This window comes from Rousettus aegyptiacus, unplaced genomic scaffold (genome assembly GCF_014176215.1).
Source record: "Rousettus aegyptiacus isolate mRouAeg1 unplaced genomic scaffold, mRouAeg1.p scaffold_m13_p_1, whole genome shotgun sequence".
In the NCBI taxonomy this organism is placed as follows: Eukaryota; Metazoa; Chordata; class Mammalia; order Chiroptera; family Pteropodidae; genus Rousettus; species Rousettus aegyptiacus.
Genome location: NW_023416284.1, coordinates 117,357,610 through 117,376,858, shown reverse-complemented (window position 1 = coordinate 117,376,858; position 19,249 = coordinate 117,357,610). Strand labels below are relative to the sequence as shown.

At 33.2% G+C, this 19,249-nt stretch overlaps 1 protein-coding gene across 5 annotated transcripts in view; it reads right to left on the bottom strand.

Moving 5' to 3' along the window:
• COL19A1 (collagen type XIX alpha 1 chain) overlaps nucleotides 1–19,249 on the bottom strand; it is a 296,141-nt gene that overhangs the window by 142,961 nt on the left and 133,931 nt on the right. For all 5 annotated transcript variants that reach the window (XM_016157628.2, XM_036219122.1, XM_036219115.1 and 2 more), the window contains 2 exons: nucleotides 14,140–14,193; nucleotides 12,506–12,541 (listed from right to left, as the gene is read on the bottom strand). In XM_016157628.2, the coding sequence (XP_016013114.2) occupies nucleotides 12,506–12,541; nucleotides 14,140–14,193 (90 nt within the window). The remainder of the gene's footprint in view (nucleotides 1–12,505; nucleotides 12,542–14,139; nucleotides 14,194–19,249) is intronic.

The window sequence follows — 19,249 nt, the reverse complement described above, 5'->3', positions numbered from 1 at the left end:
GAATAAACATTTTTAAATATACAAAATCTCAAAAATTTTCAATCCCTTTCATAATTTCTTACTAATTTGCTTGAAAATGTATTCACATAAAAGAATGAATAAAACCAAGAAAGGAGATGACAAGGAAACCAGAGGGAAAAAAAAATAAAGAGAGTCACAGGATGAGAACTTTTTAGTTAGCCTAAAAAGCTACCAGCCAAGGATGAAATAAAAGATCTGAATAGCTCTCTCCTCAAATCAGAGACTCAATGAGAGATTTGAAAAATAAGGAAGGTGATTACAGGAAAAACACAAAGGCAGTTGGAAATCCCCCGGCAACACACACACACACACACACACACACACACACACACACACACTCACACAAACTATTCAAGAAAGAGAAAGTATACTACTTGGCTCTGCAAATATCAATATTTACACAGTTATAAAAATGTGGACATTTTATATCTTTAAATAAAAAATAAAACTATAACTCTATCAATCATTCACCTGTAGCCGGGCATCTAGATTATTTCCATTCTTTTCTATTTCAAACAATGCTGAAATAAATAGCCTTGTATGTGCATAATTTCATAAATGAGTGAGACTATCTGTAGCTATATTTTGACAGACAGTATCAAACTGTCCTCCATGAAGACTGTATCTAGATATATACCTCAAAATTTATGGGCAGAATTTATGGGTGTGTTTCTCCACATTTTTCTCCAGGTACTGTGCTTTCAAACTTTTTGATCCTTGACAATATTTTATTTTTATTATGGTAAGAATACTTAACATGAAGTCTATCCTCTTAACAAATTTTTAAGTGCACAATAGAATATTGTTAAATATAGGCAAAAGGTTGTGTAGCAGGTTTCTAGAATTTATTAACCTTGTATAATTGAAATTCCATACCTGTTAAATGGCAGCTCTCTAGTTTCTCTCTCAAGCTTTGGGAAATTACCATTCTACTCTCTGTTTCTATGAATTTGACTATTTTATCTACTTCACATGAATGGAATCCTATGATACTTGTCCTTCTATGTCAGGCTTATTTCACTTAGCTAATGCCCTGCAGGTTCATTCATATTGTCGAATATGGCAAAGTTTCCTTCTTTTTTTTAAGGCTGAATAATATTCCATTGTATATATAGACCACATTTTTATAAAAATTCATTCATCCATCAATGAACATTTAGGTTGTTTCCATAACTTGGCTGTTTTGCCACAAGCATATGAAAAGATACTCAACATCATTAATTATCTATGAAATTCCAGTCAAAACCATAATGAGGTATCACTTCACATCTATTAGGATGACTATTATTAAAAAAAAAAAAGATAAGTATTGGCAAGGATGTGAAAAGATTGGAAGACTCGTACACTGTTGATGGGGATGTAAAATGGTGTTGCTGCTATAAAAAACAGTATGGAGGTTTCTAGGGGGAAAAAAAAAACACTATATGATCCAAAATAATTGAAACCATTACAATCTTATAAGTCAAAACTAGTATCTTAGAGCCATCGTAGTTTACATTTCTCTTATGAAGAGCGACTTTAGATGTCTTTTTATATGTTCAAGGGCCATCTTATTCTTTCTTTTCTATAAACTCTGTTCACAGCCTTATGCAATTTTTTTTAAACTGGGTTATTGGTCTTTTTAAAAATTTTGATTTGTAGGAGTCTCTCTATATATTAGGGAAGCTAGTCCTTTACTATAATATGAGTTGTAAATATTTTTTACCTAATTGTCATTTGCCTTTATAATTTTTTTTGCCATAAGGAATTATCTGTTCATGTAGTCAAATTTACTACTTTCATATTTATTTTTTGGGCTTTTTATATTTAAAAAGTTATTCTTTATTAATTACTTTTTAAATTTCTATATTTCCCATAGGATTTCCCTGGTTTCATTTTTCACTTTTTAAATTTCAATCCATCTTATATGTTCATTGGTATAGAGGTCATGAAAAAATCCAACTTTGTGATTTTCCAAATGCTATATGATTATCCCCAGTCTATTTATTGAAATATGATGTATATTATTATATTCTTTTCAGAACTATGCTTGTTTTTAACTATGTAAATTTACTGATTTTAAAAGTATTAAAATTTTATTTAAAACAAATGGAGTCTCATAGTTCACTTATTGCATGCAGATTCAAATTCAGCATCTGAAATAGCAAGGAACTGCCCTTTCTCCCGAAGTGTCAATATTAAGCATTTTTAGGAAAGAAAATTTTGCTATTAAGTTTTAAAATGATAGTTTAGAATTCTGATGAAAACAGTTCGAAATATCTTTTGAAACAGAAGCAAACTATAAACAGAAAGGCAAAAAGAGATATTCTCAAATCATTCATCTAACAAAAGGTATATAAATTATCTCCTTGTCAAATGAGCTGATGGTAGGTTTTCTAAAACATAAATCTTCTCTGGGGCTAAACATAAATCTTTCTAGGGCCTTAAGGACCAACTCCACTATATTTCTGCATGGAGTCAATAAAAATAGCTTTAGAGTATAGAAAGCCTTATATTTTAATCAACAAATTCATTTACATGTCTTTTGCCCACAAACTTAGAAAATAGATTGATTTAAAAATAATCAACTTCCTTCCATCTACTGGCCCACTAGTATTCTAAAAATCTTAATATTGAGCTGCATCACCAGTTTCAGAAAGTTAACAATAGTTAAATATGAATTATGAAACATTTTAGACTAATAGTATTAACTCGAATCCAGGCAATTCAGAGAAAGACCATATTAATAACTTTGATTTTAATATATGAGAAATTTAAAATAATCCTAAATCAAATTACCTATCAATTATTATGCTACAGAACATATATTTATTCTAGTAAGAACAGAAAGAGAAATTACGCTTTATGGGCATTTAACAAGAACTTGTATATTTCATTCACTTAAAAAGGGATGGTTATAGTTCCTTAGGAATTTTAGTAAAACAGAATTATTTAGTTGAGTCTGTGATTTAAATGTATTTCAAGTAAGTAACTATTTAAATTACAGCATAAGAATTCTAGTAAAAAGTTATTGTCTCTAAAATAACTAAATATTTTTGTGTAGTGCCAAAAAACCACAGTTGTATAAATACTTGCAGTCTATTTATATACTAATTGCAAATGATCAGTGTACAAATGGTTAACTTGAACCAACTGGTTGCTTTTTCTTAAATCAAATAGCTTCTAAGAAGGCAACGACAATGAGCGCTGTTTATTTGTGTTCCCAGGACCTAGCACAGTATCTGACACACAAGTTAGCATTCAAATGACTGTGTAGGTAAAAAGGAAGGAGGAGAGGAGGGACGAGACCATATTATCTACTGAACTGATGATTTTTGTATTTTGTATATGCTAATTTAGGAAAAATATATTTCAAGGCTTCCCTTTTATGAATACTATATGATCTCTTGTGCATGTGTTAATTTGTGTGTCATTTGATTTAAAAATGACCAGCTCTGAGATTTTCTCTCAGTTGCATGTGGTATTTAAGGTAGTTTTCATAGAGTGAAATCTGTGTTCTCTCTGTGCCTAATTTTCACTTAAACTGGATTTATCTGGGCCTCAAGAAATTGGCATTTAATGTAGCATTTAGTAAGCATGGCTAAGACATTTCTGCTGTTGACTGACTAACCTTTGGCCTCTGTGTGTGTACACATTTGGTGCCATCTGGATGAGTATTTAATAACTCCCCAAAGAGACAGGGCCAGAACAACACAGTCATTTTCCTGGGAACTAAAATTAGTGGATGTAAAGTAGTATTTTTCTACCTTCCTCCACCTGTCTCATCTGACATGACAAGCAAAGGCCAAAAGAGAAAAAAGGGAAGGAGGCAGAGGCATTAGCCAACTTCCTCACTCCAATAATGCCTTGCATCATTTAGAGATTTTAGCAAAATTTTAATGTAAAAAACGGAAGTATATTTATTTGAGGAGAAGCTGATAATAGTAATAATATAAAACATATACATAATTTTAAGAAGGTATATAGAAACACACTACATTTACATAAAATTAAGCTTTAATAAATGACAAGAAACCAAGGAATTTGTACTTTTTATAGCTGCATATATAAATGTAAAGACTTATAGATATATTGAAGTGTAAGGGAAAAGCTAATGTATAATGCCATAATTCAAATAATATGAATAAACCATAAAACTTTACCTTTGTTTTGATGTGGTTTTAGCTTACATAAATACAGTCATGCACCACATAATGACGTTTCAGGCAGTGAGGGACCACATTTACCACAGTGGCACCATAAGGTTATAATAGAGCTGAAAAATTCCTATCACCTAGTGACATTTTAGCCATCGTAATGTCTTAGCTCAGCACATTACTCATGTGTTTGTGGTGATGGAGGTACAAACAAACCTACTGCATTGCCAGTCACGTAAAAGTACAGCACAAATAGTACATAATACTTGATAATGATAATAAATGACTGTGTTAGTGGTTTATGTACTTACTATGCTATGTTTTTATGGTTCTTTTAGAGTGTACTCTCTCTACTTATTAAAAAACGTTTGCTGTAAAATAGTATGCCTTATTACATGGACAGCAGTCTCATCTCCTGCTTACTTTGTCTCTTGATTGCACCATTTTCTCTTGTGCTTAATTTAATGTTGTGTTGTTTTGTATAGTAACATGATGTATTGTGTGTAGTTTAGGACCAATAGGCTATGTCATGTAGCCCAGGTGGGTAGCAGGCTGTACCATCTAGGTGTGTGTAAGTGTACTTTATGATGTTCACACAATGACAAAATTGCCTGACTAATTTCTCAGAATATATGACCGTCAGCAGCACAGGGCTGTAAATATCTGCTTTGTAAATTATAATATCAACAGAAGAGACATTCTAAATTCATCAGTAACTCACTTTCCCCCTAGCTTTATTGAGATAAAATTGACATACCACATTTTATAAGTTTAAAGTGTACAACCTGATGATTTTATACATGTACACATAGTGAAACAATTGCCATAATAAGGATAATCAACATCTCCATCATCTCACATAAATATCTTTTTGTATGGTGACATCATTTAAGATCTAGCCTCTTAGTAACTTTCAAAAATATAATACGGTACTGTTAACAATAGTCACCATGCTATACATTATATCCCCAGAGCTTACTCAATCTTATACCTAGAATATTGTACCCTTTCACCAACATCTCTATTTCCATTATTCTCCACCCCTGGCAACCATCACTCTACTATTTCTATAAACTTAGATTTTTTTAGTTCTGCATACAGGTGAGAAAATGTGAACATTTATATATATACACACAATTGTGATGATATATGTGTGTGTGTGTGTGTGTGTGTGTGTGTGTGTGTGTATATATATATTCCTTATCCATTCATTTGTCGATGGACACTTGGTTGATTTAATGTCCTTGTCATTGTGAATAATGCTGGAATGAACATGAACTGCAGATATCTCTTTGAGATATTCATTGCATTTCTTTTGGATATATATGCAGAAGAGGGATTGCTAGATCATATGGTAGTTCTATTTTTAATTTTTAAAATAACTTTTATACTGTTTTTCGTAGGGGCTACACCAATTTATATTTCCACCAACACTGCACAAGAGTTCCCTTTAATCTATACCCTCACCAACACCATTTTCTCTTGTTTTTTTTTTTTTTTTTTAACAGCCATTCTGACAGGTGTGAGGTGATATCTCATCATGGTTTTGATTTGTATTTCTCCAATGATTAGTGAAGTGCACCTTTTCATGTACTTGTTGGATGTTCATATGTCTTTTTTGGGAAAAAAAAGTCTAGGCACTTATTTGTATCTGTGTGTGGTCTTTTTTTTTTTCTATTGAGTTATATGGATTCCTTATATATTTTGGATATTAACCCCTTATCGGATACATGCTGTGTAAATATTATCTCATATTTCATATGTTTCATTTTCATTTTTTTGCTCATTTCTTTCATTGTGCAGAAACTTTTGAGTTTGATGTAGTCCCACTTAGTTTTGCTTTTATTGCTTGTGCTCATAGTGTCATAGTCAAAAATCTCATTGCCAAGACCAATGTCAAGTGTATTTTCCCTATGTTTTCTTTTAGGAGTTTTATAGTTTCAGCTTTTACATTTAAGTCTTTTATCCATTTCAAGTTAATTTTTGTGAGCGATGTGGTATAAGATATGGGTCCAATTCATTCCTTTGTATGTGATTATGTAGTTTTCCAAAAAACATTTATTAAAGAGAGTATCTTTTCTTCATTGAGTATTCTTGTCTCCCTGGCCCAATATTAGTTCACTATATATGCATAGGTCTATTTCTGGGCTCCCAACTAGGTTACAGTGGTCTATATGTACATGTTTATGACATTACCATATTGTTTTTGATTAAAATAGCTTTGTAACATAGTTGAACTCAGGAAGTGTGATGCCTCTAGCTTTGTTATTCTGATCTAGTTTTGGCAATAAAGGCTCTTTTGTGGTTCTACATAAATTTTAGGATTGTTTTTCCGCAAAGCCTCTCTCTTGCTGACCTGCAGTGCATACAGAAAGTCATCATGGGGTGGAGGTGGGGATGTATGCATGAAGGACAGGTAGCTTTGGGGATGTCTGTGAACCACTTGGAGGAGGGGATCTGCAGGTGAGACATCTCTGGTGGGGTTACTGATGAAATCTCCGAAATGGTTAATAGATTCATGTTCTTTGCTGCCCTCTGAGAGCCCTGGTGCTATTCTCCCAGCTGTTCCCCACAGCCATTAATTAACATTACTGTGGTGATCATTTTGCAATCTAAACATACATAAGTTCACTACATTACACACTTAAAACTTATACAATGTTATGTGTCAATTATACCTCAATAAACCTGGAAAAAATAAAACAGGAAGAGAATACTTCTTTAAACAAAATTATATGCATATCTCAAAAAAAATAAGCTTAGGTATTTGAATATTAGCTCTGTCACTTACCATCTTTGCAAACTTGGGCAAGTTACTTAGATTTTCTAGTCTTCAGTTCCCTCACCTATTACATAGTAATAAACATTTTCTATTTCACAAGATTGTTTAAGGAATGGTTTATATAACACATAGTAAAGCACTCAATAAATGTTTGCCATTTATTATTATTATTATTATTACTTAGAATATAATAACATGTGTTGTTTTTAAAAGTAGTTATCAGTTTGATATATGAAAAGAGGATAAGGAAAGAATGATCGATTGATCAAATTAAATCAGTCTTAAAAACTCATATTTATTTCTTTGGAACATAAAAGTTGCACGTACTATAAGCTATTTAATAACTTACTATGTTTACACAATTAGTAAAGAGCTAATTAGTGAATTTGTTATCTAAAAGAGGCTTAAAATACACCAAAGTGATTTGATTAAACTTATTATTTTCAACCAGCTGTGTTCATGGAAAATATGTCTAGCAAGAGATACATGGAATGAGTTTATGGTGGTAAGCATAGATTTTCCTTCCTTTTTTTTTTAAAAAAAAAATTCAACTGCATTCTCACTTTTTGAGATAAAAGGAATTTTATTCTTCTTACCACACTTCCAAAAATTCTTTTTTTGTTAAAAAAGAATTTAGAGAAGATTCTTAGATACTGTTTTACAAACTACTTTCCATACATTCTACTTATATATTCATAAACTTATTCTTGAGCTAATCTTTTGTTAGAATAATCTGTAAAGGGTACAAATTAAAGGGAGTAACTGGGAAGATTTGCACATTGCCATTGTATTGAAAAGCATAATTCAATTTTTGTCAAGCGCAGATAGGCTGACAGAAGACTTAAAGGTTAAAAATGGATATATCTTTTGACCCAGCAAATACACTTCTGGGTATTTATCCAAAGAAAACCAAAACAATAGTTCATAAAGATCTATGCACTCCAATATTCATGGCAGCACAATTTACAATAGCCAAAATATGGAAGCAACCTAAATGCCCATCAACGGACAATTGGATAAAGAAATCATGGTTCATATATACATGGTTCATATATACTCAGCCATTAAAAAAATGAAATCCTACCATTTGCAATGACATGGATGGACCTAGAGGTTATTATGCTGAGTGAAATAAGTCAGACAGAGAAAGATAAATACCATTAGATTTCACTTACATGAGGAATCTAAGGAACAAAAAGAACAAACTAATTAAAAACAGACTCACAAATATAGTGGACAATTTAGTGATGGACAGAGGGGATGGGGATTGGGAGGCTTGGAGAATGGGTGAAGAGTTAGAGAAGTACAAATTAGTAGTTGATAGTTGGTCATGTGGGTGGGAAACATGGTGGAGGGAATGCAGTTAGCATTAATATGATGGCTAGGTGGAGTGCCAAGAGAGGCAGGTAGCAATTGGGGTGATCGTTTTATGAACTATATAGATGTCTAACCAATGTACTGTATACTTGAAATTAATTTAAATACATTTTTAAAACTTCAATATTATAAAGATGTCAATTTTCTTAAAAAAAAAGGTTGAAGGATACAAGTGACAGATCATGCCATAATTATTACTCTAATCTTACAGGATCTAGATTTCCCTTTCCCTCCCTTCTTCTTTCCTTCTCTTCCTTTCCTTTCCTTTCCTTTCCTTTCCTTTCCTTTCCTTTCCTTTCCTTTCCTTTCCTTTCCTTTCCTTTCCTTTCCTTTCCTTTCTTTTCCTTTTTCCTTTCCTTTCCTTTCCTCCTTCCCCCTTCTTCTTCCACCTCCTTCTTCTTTTTAGCTTTTTTTCTGAGGCAGTCAATTGGAGTTGCCTCCATATGATCCATGAACATGGATCTATAGAAAGTTTCAAATGCTATCAAAGGGATCAAAAATGGGAATGTCATTTCTTCAAATAAAAAGAGAGTTTAGTGCACACTGTATTTGCAAACTACAGCACTGTTTTGATTGGCTTTCTCAATAAGAGATTTCCTGTATGTTGGAGAAGAAGTAAAGTTGTATTGCTCACTGGCAGTGAGAATACTTCAAGGTGTGGAAAAGATAAAATCAAGAGTAAGAGTTATTGTGGTTGAATTTAATTAACAAAACTGTTTCTAGGACTCTAGTCTATGTTTAATATCATTTCCTCAACTTTGCTTCTCCTTATTTGTTTTACTAAACTTGGCCTTTCTTACTCCTTTATTCATTTCCTCCACTAAGACACAATTATATACAATCAGTTATAAAAAAAGAATATAAATTTAAACACAGTTTATTTAAAATGGATAGTTTTATATATTGGATTTTTAAAAATGGAATGGGTCTACATGATTTTTAAAATTTAAAATAATAGCCAAAGCATGGTAATCCACAGGGACATGAAAATAACAGCAAAAAACACAATCCTTCATAAAGAAAAAATGTTCTACATCAAAAAGGATTGATTTTACTTATTGCCCTGAATCAGTAAACTCACTGTTTTAGCGAGCTCAGTAACTATTTCTCTCAATTTCTCATTAAGCAAAATATGAATAAAAGTAAAATAAATATAGTGTGTATGTGTTAGAGGGGAAAAAGTGTTCAACTTTTTCCCCTATTAATTTGGGGCAGTTCAGCTCTGCATCCTTAGACAGACTTTGTAATTCTTGCCAATGCTTGCGGTCCTGCTCAAGAAAGGATTGTTAATGGACTTGCTAGTGGTTTGTAAATGTGGAGATAGAAGTTCATTTTCTACAACCAAGAAATCAGGAAGCAAATCACAGGTATTAATAGGGAATCTGGCATTTTCTGGAAGCTTCTTAAAGTAATCAGGTTGGGTTTTTTTGATATAAATACTGAAGTAATGAATAATTCCAAAATGCTTGCTCAAGCTCTGAAAGAGGAAGCTGAGGAAAAAAGTATTTGACATGCTTTCAGAGCATTAGTTCTTGAACTTGGCTGCACACTGGAACTGCTTGGGAAAAATTTAAAACAACCAGACATTCTGACTTTATTGGTATATGGTGCAGCCTGGGAACTGGATTTTTTTAAAGCACTGCAAGTGATTCCAATGTGCGGTAGAGACAAAGCACTGATCTATGGAATGAAGCAGAGAGGCTGTAGCATAACTGGGGACTGGGTGCTAAGCCCTTGTGATACAAAGTGTAGTCTGAGGACCAGTAACATCTGCAACCTGTAGTCACAAATGTAGAATCTCAGGCTCCCATCACAGCTTATGGAATAAAATATGCATTTGAACAAGGGTCCTAAATGTTCCTCTGCACATTAAATTTTGAGAAGCATTAAGGCACCTGAGCCCACAGGAGTCCTTGAATGGCTAGGTTAAGGCTATAACTAAAGGTACCTTCCTAGCCCTAATCTCCTCCACTTAACCAAGTAGGCTTCAACTTTAATTTAATTTTACTAGTATGTCTCCCTGATGGAAAGAGATATTACTTTATTACCATACATTGAGTTGGATTTGAGATGAAAGGCGGACTTCTTCATAAGTCTAAAGGAATTTTCCACATTAAAAAAAAAAATCTTGTTCCATTATCGTGCCCATAAACAGTGGCTTTCAACTCTGGCTGCATATTTAGAACTACCCGGAGTGCTTTTTAAATATACTGGTTCCACATCATAGCTATTGAATTATAATTTATGGAGGTGGAGGTGCACATTGGTGTATTTTAAAGCTCTCCAATGGAGATTCGTGTGAGCTAGCTTTGAGAATCACTATGGATGAAGTCTAAGTTTACTGACTCCTATATGTCAGTGCCTCAATTAATTCAAATATAGTGAGGTCATTCATGTTGGCTTCCTTGAAGGCTGTTATCAATCACTTCATAAAATGTATCAATCTGCATTATAAGATCAATTAAATATTTAATGCATGGTAAGCTTGTATTCATTTCAGTTCATCCCTATTTCATAGTTAACAGTTGATTATCTACATTAATAAAGTAATGACAATTATATAAATAGTCATACCCAAATGATATGAACATTTTACTTTATGAAATAAAACATTCATTTCACAGACTTTTTATCTTGACATATCTTTATATAAGTATAAAAATTAGCTTGTACTCCCTCAGTACCGTCTGGCTGAACAGTGTGAAGAGACACCTATGGAGTGCTACTTGGAAAGAAGACACCGACTGCCATTAAAAATCCACGAAATAGATAGAGTCCAATACAGTTTTCTGGCTGCATATCAGGTGAAATGATACACATAGTTTGCATTTTGTCCTCAAACACGATTTGAAAACAATGAGAAAATCAGATAATTAAAGAGGCTGAACATATAACTTAGTTGAAGAAAAAAGAGAAAAATGTGACAAGTAAAATGAGCAGTCTTAACTGTACATCACTGCCAAATGATTTTAAAAATAAACTGCACATACTATTAAAAAGTTGAATAATACGCAGTTAACACCTCCTTTCAAACAGTTTTTACTCTTTTTTTTTTTGAAAACAAAAGCATCAAGCACTGAACTCATTGCAAATTTGGGTATTCCTAAGTAAGTCATCTGTATGGTTCCTTAGATTTTTCCCATTTATAAATAAATATTTGTCCTTAAAGTAAGCATTGAAAAGATTATTTGTGTAGGATATTATTAAGGTATTGTTCAGAATGACTTTTCAAGAACAAAAATAAATATGAATGGTATCAAAGCCACACAGCCTTTTGAGATTCCTGTGCTGCCCTGTGGGGAAGGGCTCCGTCTACATGCTAGAAGACTTCTTTGAACCTGACTTTCTATAATCAGGACAGGTACTTGAAAACTTATGATTTAAATTCTTAATTTATGTCATTAGGTAATACCAACATTAAATTCAAGAAACTTCAGGCTACAGATGGTCTTATTTAAAAAACCTTCTTCTTCTTCATTAGGCTTAGAGTCATTCTTAAATCAAATCTTTAAGTTAAATGAGAATTCTTAATGGCCTATAAAGAAAATCTATAATAGTAAATTGTATCTAAATATAAAAGCATTACATATTTATGATTAAACGCTTAATAAATGATGAACCATTTAAATGAGAATAATCCCATTATGTGCACATTATAACCTTTTTCATAAATCTGTTACTGAAATATTGCCATTTTATCATTTGCTAATTTTAGAAGCAAATCACATAGAAAAAAGAAAACAATGGTCTCAGGCAGGTTTTGGGGAATGTAACAATCAGATTAAATAGGTAGCTGTTTTTACCCACTGGGTGATTGTAGTTTATTTTGTTCTTTCACAGTTTTTAGAGCAAGTAGAACTGTCTCTGCTTCCATTAACTTTAAAAACCATGTTAAGAATGTATAATCAAATATTTAAGAGGCAAAATTATGGACCATTTGGACGGTAGAGAAAATTGCTTAGGCTAGGTACTACTTCCAAACTTTTCTAGCAACTACCAGCATAACCTTGGGTTAAGTACTTCACTCTTGTGAATAGATGCCCCATCTTTAACATTTGGATTTACTCTAAGGTCACTTTCAATTCTCAAAGAGCCCTATGGCTTAAATTCTGGTTTAGTCATGATGTGGTGTAAATAATAAACAGGATAATGTATTTTAATTTTGAATATTAATTTCAAGAATACTTACAGTTAAGGCTGGTGGTCCTGGAGGTCCTACATCTCCCTAAAATAGATTAAAGAAGAGCTGCGATTACCAACGGTGCCCTTTTGAACATATTATTTATCAATTTTCTGAATGAATAGAAGCAAACTTAGACAAATCTTGAACAAAAGAAAAATAGAATTTTATCTTGACAGAAGTCTCTGCACAGTGAAAAATGTATCATGTGCTTTTAGTTCTCATGATAGAAATATCACCTTGTGCACCCCACGCTTTTTGCAGAACTTGTTTTGAAAAGCTAAAATAATCTAATTTCTATTCTTTTGTCTACTAATCTAAAATTAGAAAAAATATCTCCTCAAATATGGTTACTTGCCAATGGAACAGCTGGGAAGTGTCATAATGACAGATCATTTTTCTGACAAAGTTAGTATGAGGATCAGCAGAAATAATAAGTAGATGTCCCCACTTCATGCCTCCCAGCTGCAAGAAGTGGTCTCGTTGCCCCTTCTAAAGCTCTGCTGAATTGGCATTGTGCTTGCCATCAATTGTAAGAGGCTTTGCCTATATTTACGTATTTTTAAATACTAAAGTTGCTTTGCTGACCTATGTGAATACAAATTACCAGGTGGACATATTGACAAACTATTCAAAATGTTTAAAAAATGGTTCAACTGAAAGTTCACAATCTTCTAGATACGTCACCTAAATGCCTATTGTATCAGCACCCCTACTTAATTCATAAGACCTGTTAGTCATTAAGCCCAAGCATCACTGCTATAATCCTTGTTTAAGTGGACACAATGGAGACCACATGTTATGTGGCATGGCACGCAGGGATGTTGTATTCTCATGTGGAGACTATCTTTAAAGCTTTCTCTTTTCTCATCTATTATAGTCACCTCAAAAGTTAAGACATAGCATTTTGTAATCATTATTTTAGGGAACAACTAAATAAAAATAACCAATAATTGTTAAGGAACATTAATGTAGCTTAAACCACTCACTGAGGACCAATTTGCAAGACCAGATTTAATGCAGAGGTAAATATAGAAGACAGACAAAAATTTCTAAATGAACTGATAGCAGAGAACAAAATCTAGTACAAAACAGCCATACCTACAATTCTCATCAAACTGGGATCATCCAATAACTTTATGCCAAACAACTCTTGCTTTTACTATTTCTTAATTGTCTTTTCAAGGTCAATTGCCAATATGCCATTATAAAATCGCACGTGAGAAAAGGTGGCAGGAAATGAAACATTTAGACTAAGACTGAGATACAAAGGTAGCCTCCTTTTCCCAAAGGTCACCTGCTTCACCATCACAGTGGCAGCTTAGTGTCACTGGCAAAGTTCCCCAATACAGGACACGGTTGCTAATTTGGTGATGAAACGCCTCATGTGGTTAAGCAAAGGAGAGAAAAGGGAAATCTTATAAATACAAATTCATGTTGACTAGCAATTGTGTATTTAGTCTCTTCGAACTAATTAAATAAACCAAAAAGGCTTTTCTTGTTCAGAGGCTTTTAACATAATAGCCTTTGGTTAATTTTGACAAAATTAACTTTCGGCAGTTAAACTATCCATGAAAAGTACTACAGAGGTTCTCAGGGTTTTCTTAAGAAAAGACTGGCACTTTACTGGGTAAATATAATACCTTTTCTCCTTTTGGACCTGGCGGACCACGAGAACCCAAGTCACCTTTCAAACCCTGTACAAAAAAAACATAACCAATGTGATTTCTATATACAGTTCACAAAAAGCTTCGATTTCCAACAAGTCATTAGTCACAAAATAAATCATAATTTACTGAACTCCCAAATCCCATTCTTCAGTGTGTGTTATAGAGAGAAATAGAGAAAACTGGCACTAAAATGACAAGCAACATCTGCGCTGTGGTGGGTACAGATACATTAAATCAGTGTGAGTCCTCGATACTGCATATTTGTGCAACTTTGCTTCCTGCTAAAATTACATTAATTCACCATCTGGGAGAACATCATTTAGATCTATATGAGCTTTTAAGTATCCACTTTGGATTAAATTTGAGGATGTGGTAAATATCTCTGATTTAGCATTGATTTGGCCTTTATGAAACTTGCCCCTAAAATTCAAGATTTAAATAAAAAACATTTTTATGTCTCTTTCAAAAAATATAATTGTGGGGGGAAAAGAAATAAAAGATGTATTCTTTTCAGATCATGCACAAAGCTGGGGCTGAACTGTAATCTCTTTTCTGTTTTAAAGTATCTTCTAATTCTCTAATCCTATCTCTTTTTTTTTAAACCTGAGTTTATAAAAATATCAAATGAAACTATATAAGACATAACATGTCAGATAAATATATTCATAAATCTTCTAGACTCTTGGGTGTTTTCATAGGTATTCAGCTGCTCTTACTCAGAAATGACAGCTTTCAGATTACCACAATAGATTTCACTAGAGATCAGGTCTACAGCTGAATGTATTCATAGTGTAAATAGAAAGTTTGATAGTCACAACTTGACTATGTGGCAAATAGGAAAAAAATGTGTTTCCTTATCCTTCATTTAACACATTGAATGAGGGAAGAGCAATAATGGAAAAAAGAAATAGTCTGAAGCCAGACAATGCATAGTAAATCTAGGTGTCTTACTGCTCCTAGCAGAGGAGCCAGCTCTGACATTTTGTAGTGAACAATGCCAAATGCTATTACCTGTAGCTACTCAATATAGAAGCAAATGATAATTTAAAGGGACAGAAAAGAGCCGGATACTCAAAATCTTGTTGCAGAGAGTATATGAAAATTGTAGTCTTACATATAAAAAAATTAATAAAATGGCAAAACAAAAAACCTTTCTAGTTGCATAATACCTTTGTGGGGGAAATTTATAGCTATGTTTCTTCCATTATTACCTTGCAGTATTTATAGAACAAGGATTAACAAAAAATTAAATCATATTTGAGATGTGATATTCTCTTATTTTTTGAAACATTCATTCCTTCCCAAATCAAGCAACACATTATTTAGATATGCCTCTGGTATAAAATTTGGCACCGACAAATTCTGAACACTTGGGGGAAGAAAACTGCCAGTTCTGTGAGTAGATTTTATTCTTAGTTCACTTATTCATTCATCCATTTATTCAATAAACATTTATTATATACCTTGTATGCAGTCACTCTCTAGCTGTTAGACTTGCACTGTCCAATACAGTAGCCATGAGCCACATGTAGCTTTTGAGTCCTTGAAATGTGAATTGAAATATGCTGTGAGTGTAAAATACTATTGGATTTTTGATAATTAGTATAAAAAATGTAAAATACACATTCATAATTTGTATGTTGATTATATATTGAAATTATAACATTTTGGATATGGGATTAAATGAAATATATCATTAAAAGTAGTTTCACCCCTTTCTTTTTACTTTTCTAATGTGGCTATTAGAAATGTAATATATTTGCATTTCTCTTGAATTTGTAATATTATATTTTAAGATAATATTATATACAAAATATTATATATTATATAACAATATATTACTATTAGATGGTATTAATAGGGATACAAAAAAGAACAAGAAGTTGACAAAGACTGTCTTTGACCAAACTTTAGTCAGGCTCCTCTGAGCCTCAACCTTGGTCCCCATCCTATCCTGTCTTTGGCCTGTCTAGCCCAGTTTAAGCAAGAATCTTGCTTAGTCAGTTTAGAGAGAATCCCCCACCTTTGATATCTGATCAAGTTTCTCATCATCCACCTTTGATATCTTTGGCCTGCCTTTTGCAAGAATCCTGGTAAGTCAGTGTAGCAAGAATGTCCCTACCCTTAATGTCTGCTCTTAGTAATTTTCCATTTACTGATTCATCACTCTGCAGACTGGCTATAAATCCCCACTTGTCCTGGCTATATTCAGGGTTGAGCCCAATCTTTCTTCTCTATTGCTATATTCTATGTAATAGTCTTGAATAAAAAATCTTCCTTATCACTGTAACGAGAATCAGAATAACTTTTTCCTTTACAAAATCAAGATTCCTGCCCTTATGGAACTCATGTTATAAGAGAAAGTTGACTCACAAGAAACAAGTTAACAGGCTGAATGTGACAAATGTGAAGGAAGAGATTGCTGCTACTTCAGTTGGCGTGGTCAGAAACGGCCTCTTTGTGGAGGTGACATTTGTTATTTCAAAAGATCCAGCCATGCAATGATCCTGGGGAAAAGCCCTGGGATAAGGGGGAATAGCTAGCACAAAGGGCCCCAGCGAGGTGAAGCATGAGTGAGTAAGTAAGGAGCAGGAGATTAAGTCAAATTAGCCAGGTGACATGGCACAGAGAATTGCAGATCACAGGAAGGAGTACAATGGGAAGACACTTATTGTTTTAAGCATGGAAATGATATGAGATGACTCTGTTTCAACAACAACAACAACAACAACAACAACAACAACAACAAAGTCAAGAGAGCAAGATGGCCGAGATAGGGTGGTGACAGCGGAGATGGAGAGAAGTGGTAGAATTGGGTCAAAATAAAAAACAGAACTTGCAGATATGCTGAAAGTGGAGACAGGGGCAAGAAGGCAACAAGGTTGATTTGCAGTTGGCTTAGATAACTGGCTAGGAGACTGTTCCATTTACTTAGTAGAGAAATTTATAAAAAGAGGTGTTTTCCCTTCTCGTATGTGTAACGCTACCCAGAGAAAAGACAAACCTGAAGAAATGGCTGAAAAAGATATCAACTATCCATTTAATCAACAGACAATATTAAATATCTATAAATATACAGGACTAAAACCTATGAACATACGAATATAAAAACATTTTTTTTTAATGGAAGGAAACATTAAACACAATATTTAGGAAAAGGTTAACTCTGGGGCCAGCATGGATGTACCCAATATTGAATGTACCCATTCGATGTTGAATTCAATATTGAATTCTAGGTATACCCATGTTCCAGTTATTACTATGATTTATGATCATCATGTATGTTATGTTACAAAAATATTTTTAGGCTTAAAATACTACATTAAAATTTTTTCATGCCTGAAAAATTGACCCTAACTGTAACTTCTGGGAAGGAAGTTAATGACAAGTGATTCCATACCTATTCCTGGTTCATTCGACTATGGTCAAGGAGGGGGAGAAGGCAGTGGGGGAATAATGCAATCAATTACAAGTTGATGTGCATATGGAGTGCTATTAGACAAGTATATAGCAGGTGTGAAGGAAACAGTTCCCAGGGATGCCTAATTCTACTGGAGGTGCTCAAAACTCCAGCACAGCAGAGTTGGAAAAGGAGTGGCATTTTATGCATAACCCCGAGTGTGTTATTTAAGCTTCCCTATATTCCCTATAAAGTAGATATAAATAACAGTTATCTTGAAAGGTTGTTCTGAGAATCATATATTTTAAAAATACTTATCACATGGTAGGTACTTAATAAATGCTGCTTTTGCTTTTCAAGTCCAAGTTTAAAGGATAATTAATAGTTCATTCTGTTTAGTTTTGTACTCAGTTGATGGATATAAAACAACTTGTTTTAACTCACAGAGGATAAAATGCAATTGAGAAGTGCTGCATTCGTCAAGCTTCTACTATTATGGCCACTGAAGTGGGCCCATGTAACTCATGTCTTTCTGTGACAAAGTACAATGTTTTTAAGGCCATGGCATCATAATAGGCTCTCAGAAACACATCTGTAATGCTTTGCTCAAGTGTAATTTTTCTCCTTGTGTCACACTGGTGCTGCTATCAATGGTTATTGAGTACTGGGGAGAAAAAGACACAGCACTCACCATAAAGCATAAAGAATCAAATGGAACAGACTCTGAATTCAATATTGAATAAGGTAGGCATCTATTATCAAGGTTCTCAATAAAATTCATGTGTATAAAGATTCTCAAAAGCACAGTATTTGATTTCGTATGTTATGCAGAAACAGAAACTCTTCTAAAGGCTAGAGGAAAGCCGAAGGACAGAATTACAGTCAGAATTATAAAAGCAGGTAGACTTGAAATTAATTTTTATTGGAAGACCCACTACTTATGGTATGTAGCATCTTTAAAAATCAGAAGATGATACAAAATAATGCTATTTGTTAAATTTTAACCCATCAATTAATTCTTTACTCCTCTTCCCTCACTGCATTTTATTCCCTAGCAATGGCACCAGCTGTCACCAGCTGATATCTCGGCTTTGTGATTTCAATATTTTTGTATTCAGTATTACAGATTGCATTGGTATAAAGAGATTAACATGATTATTTTAGGAACACCAGATCCTGTCATTCTGAAAAGGGAGGTTTGAAAGACAATAATAAAAATGCAGAGAAAGAGACTAAACTCAGTGATTGAAATTTGCTTCTTTAAGATTGTATGATGCCACAAAAATAAATGAAAAGATATTTCTATTAGAAATAAGTGTGTTTTGCTTAACCCAGTTTCTGAAAATGGCAAATGTTTATATTGCTCTTACTGCATATGAGACATTGTTCTACATGCTCTACATATGATAACTATGTAATTCTCAGGAAAAAAGCCTATGACTTAGGTGCTTTTAACATTAAGATCCTATTGTGCTAATGAGGAAACTGAGTCACAGAGAGAATAAGTAATGTACCGAGTAGTATGACAGCTAGCCAGTGGCAGAGCTGGAATTTGAACCCATATAGTCTGGCTTCAAAAGGGACACTAACAACTTTATAAGATTCCCTTTCAAGTCCATTGTTGAATGCATCTCATAGTAGGTCATGATAAAAATCATTTAAATATTAACTAGAATGTTTGTA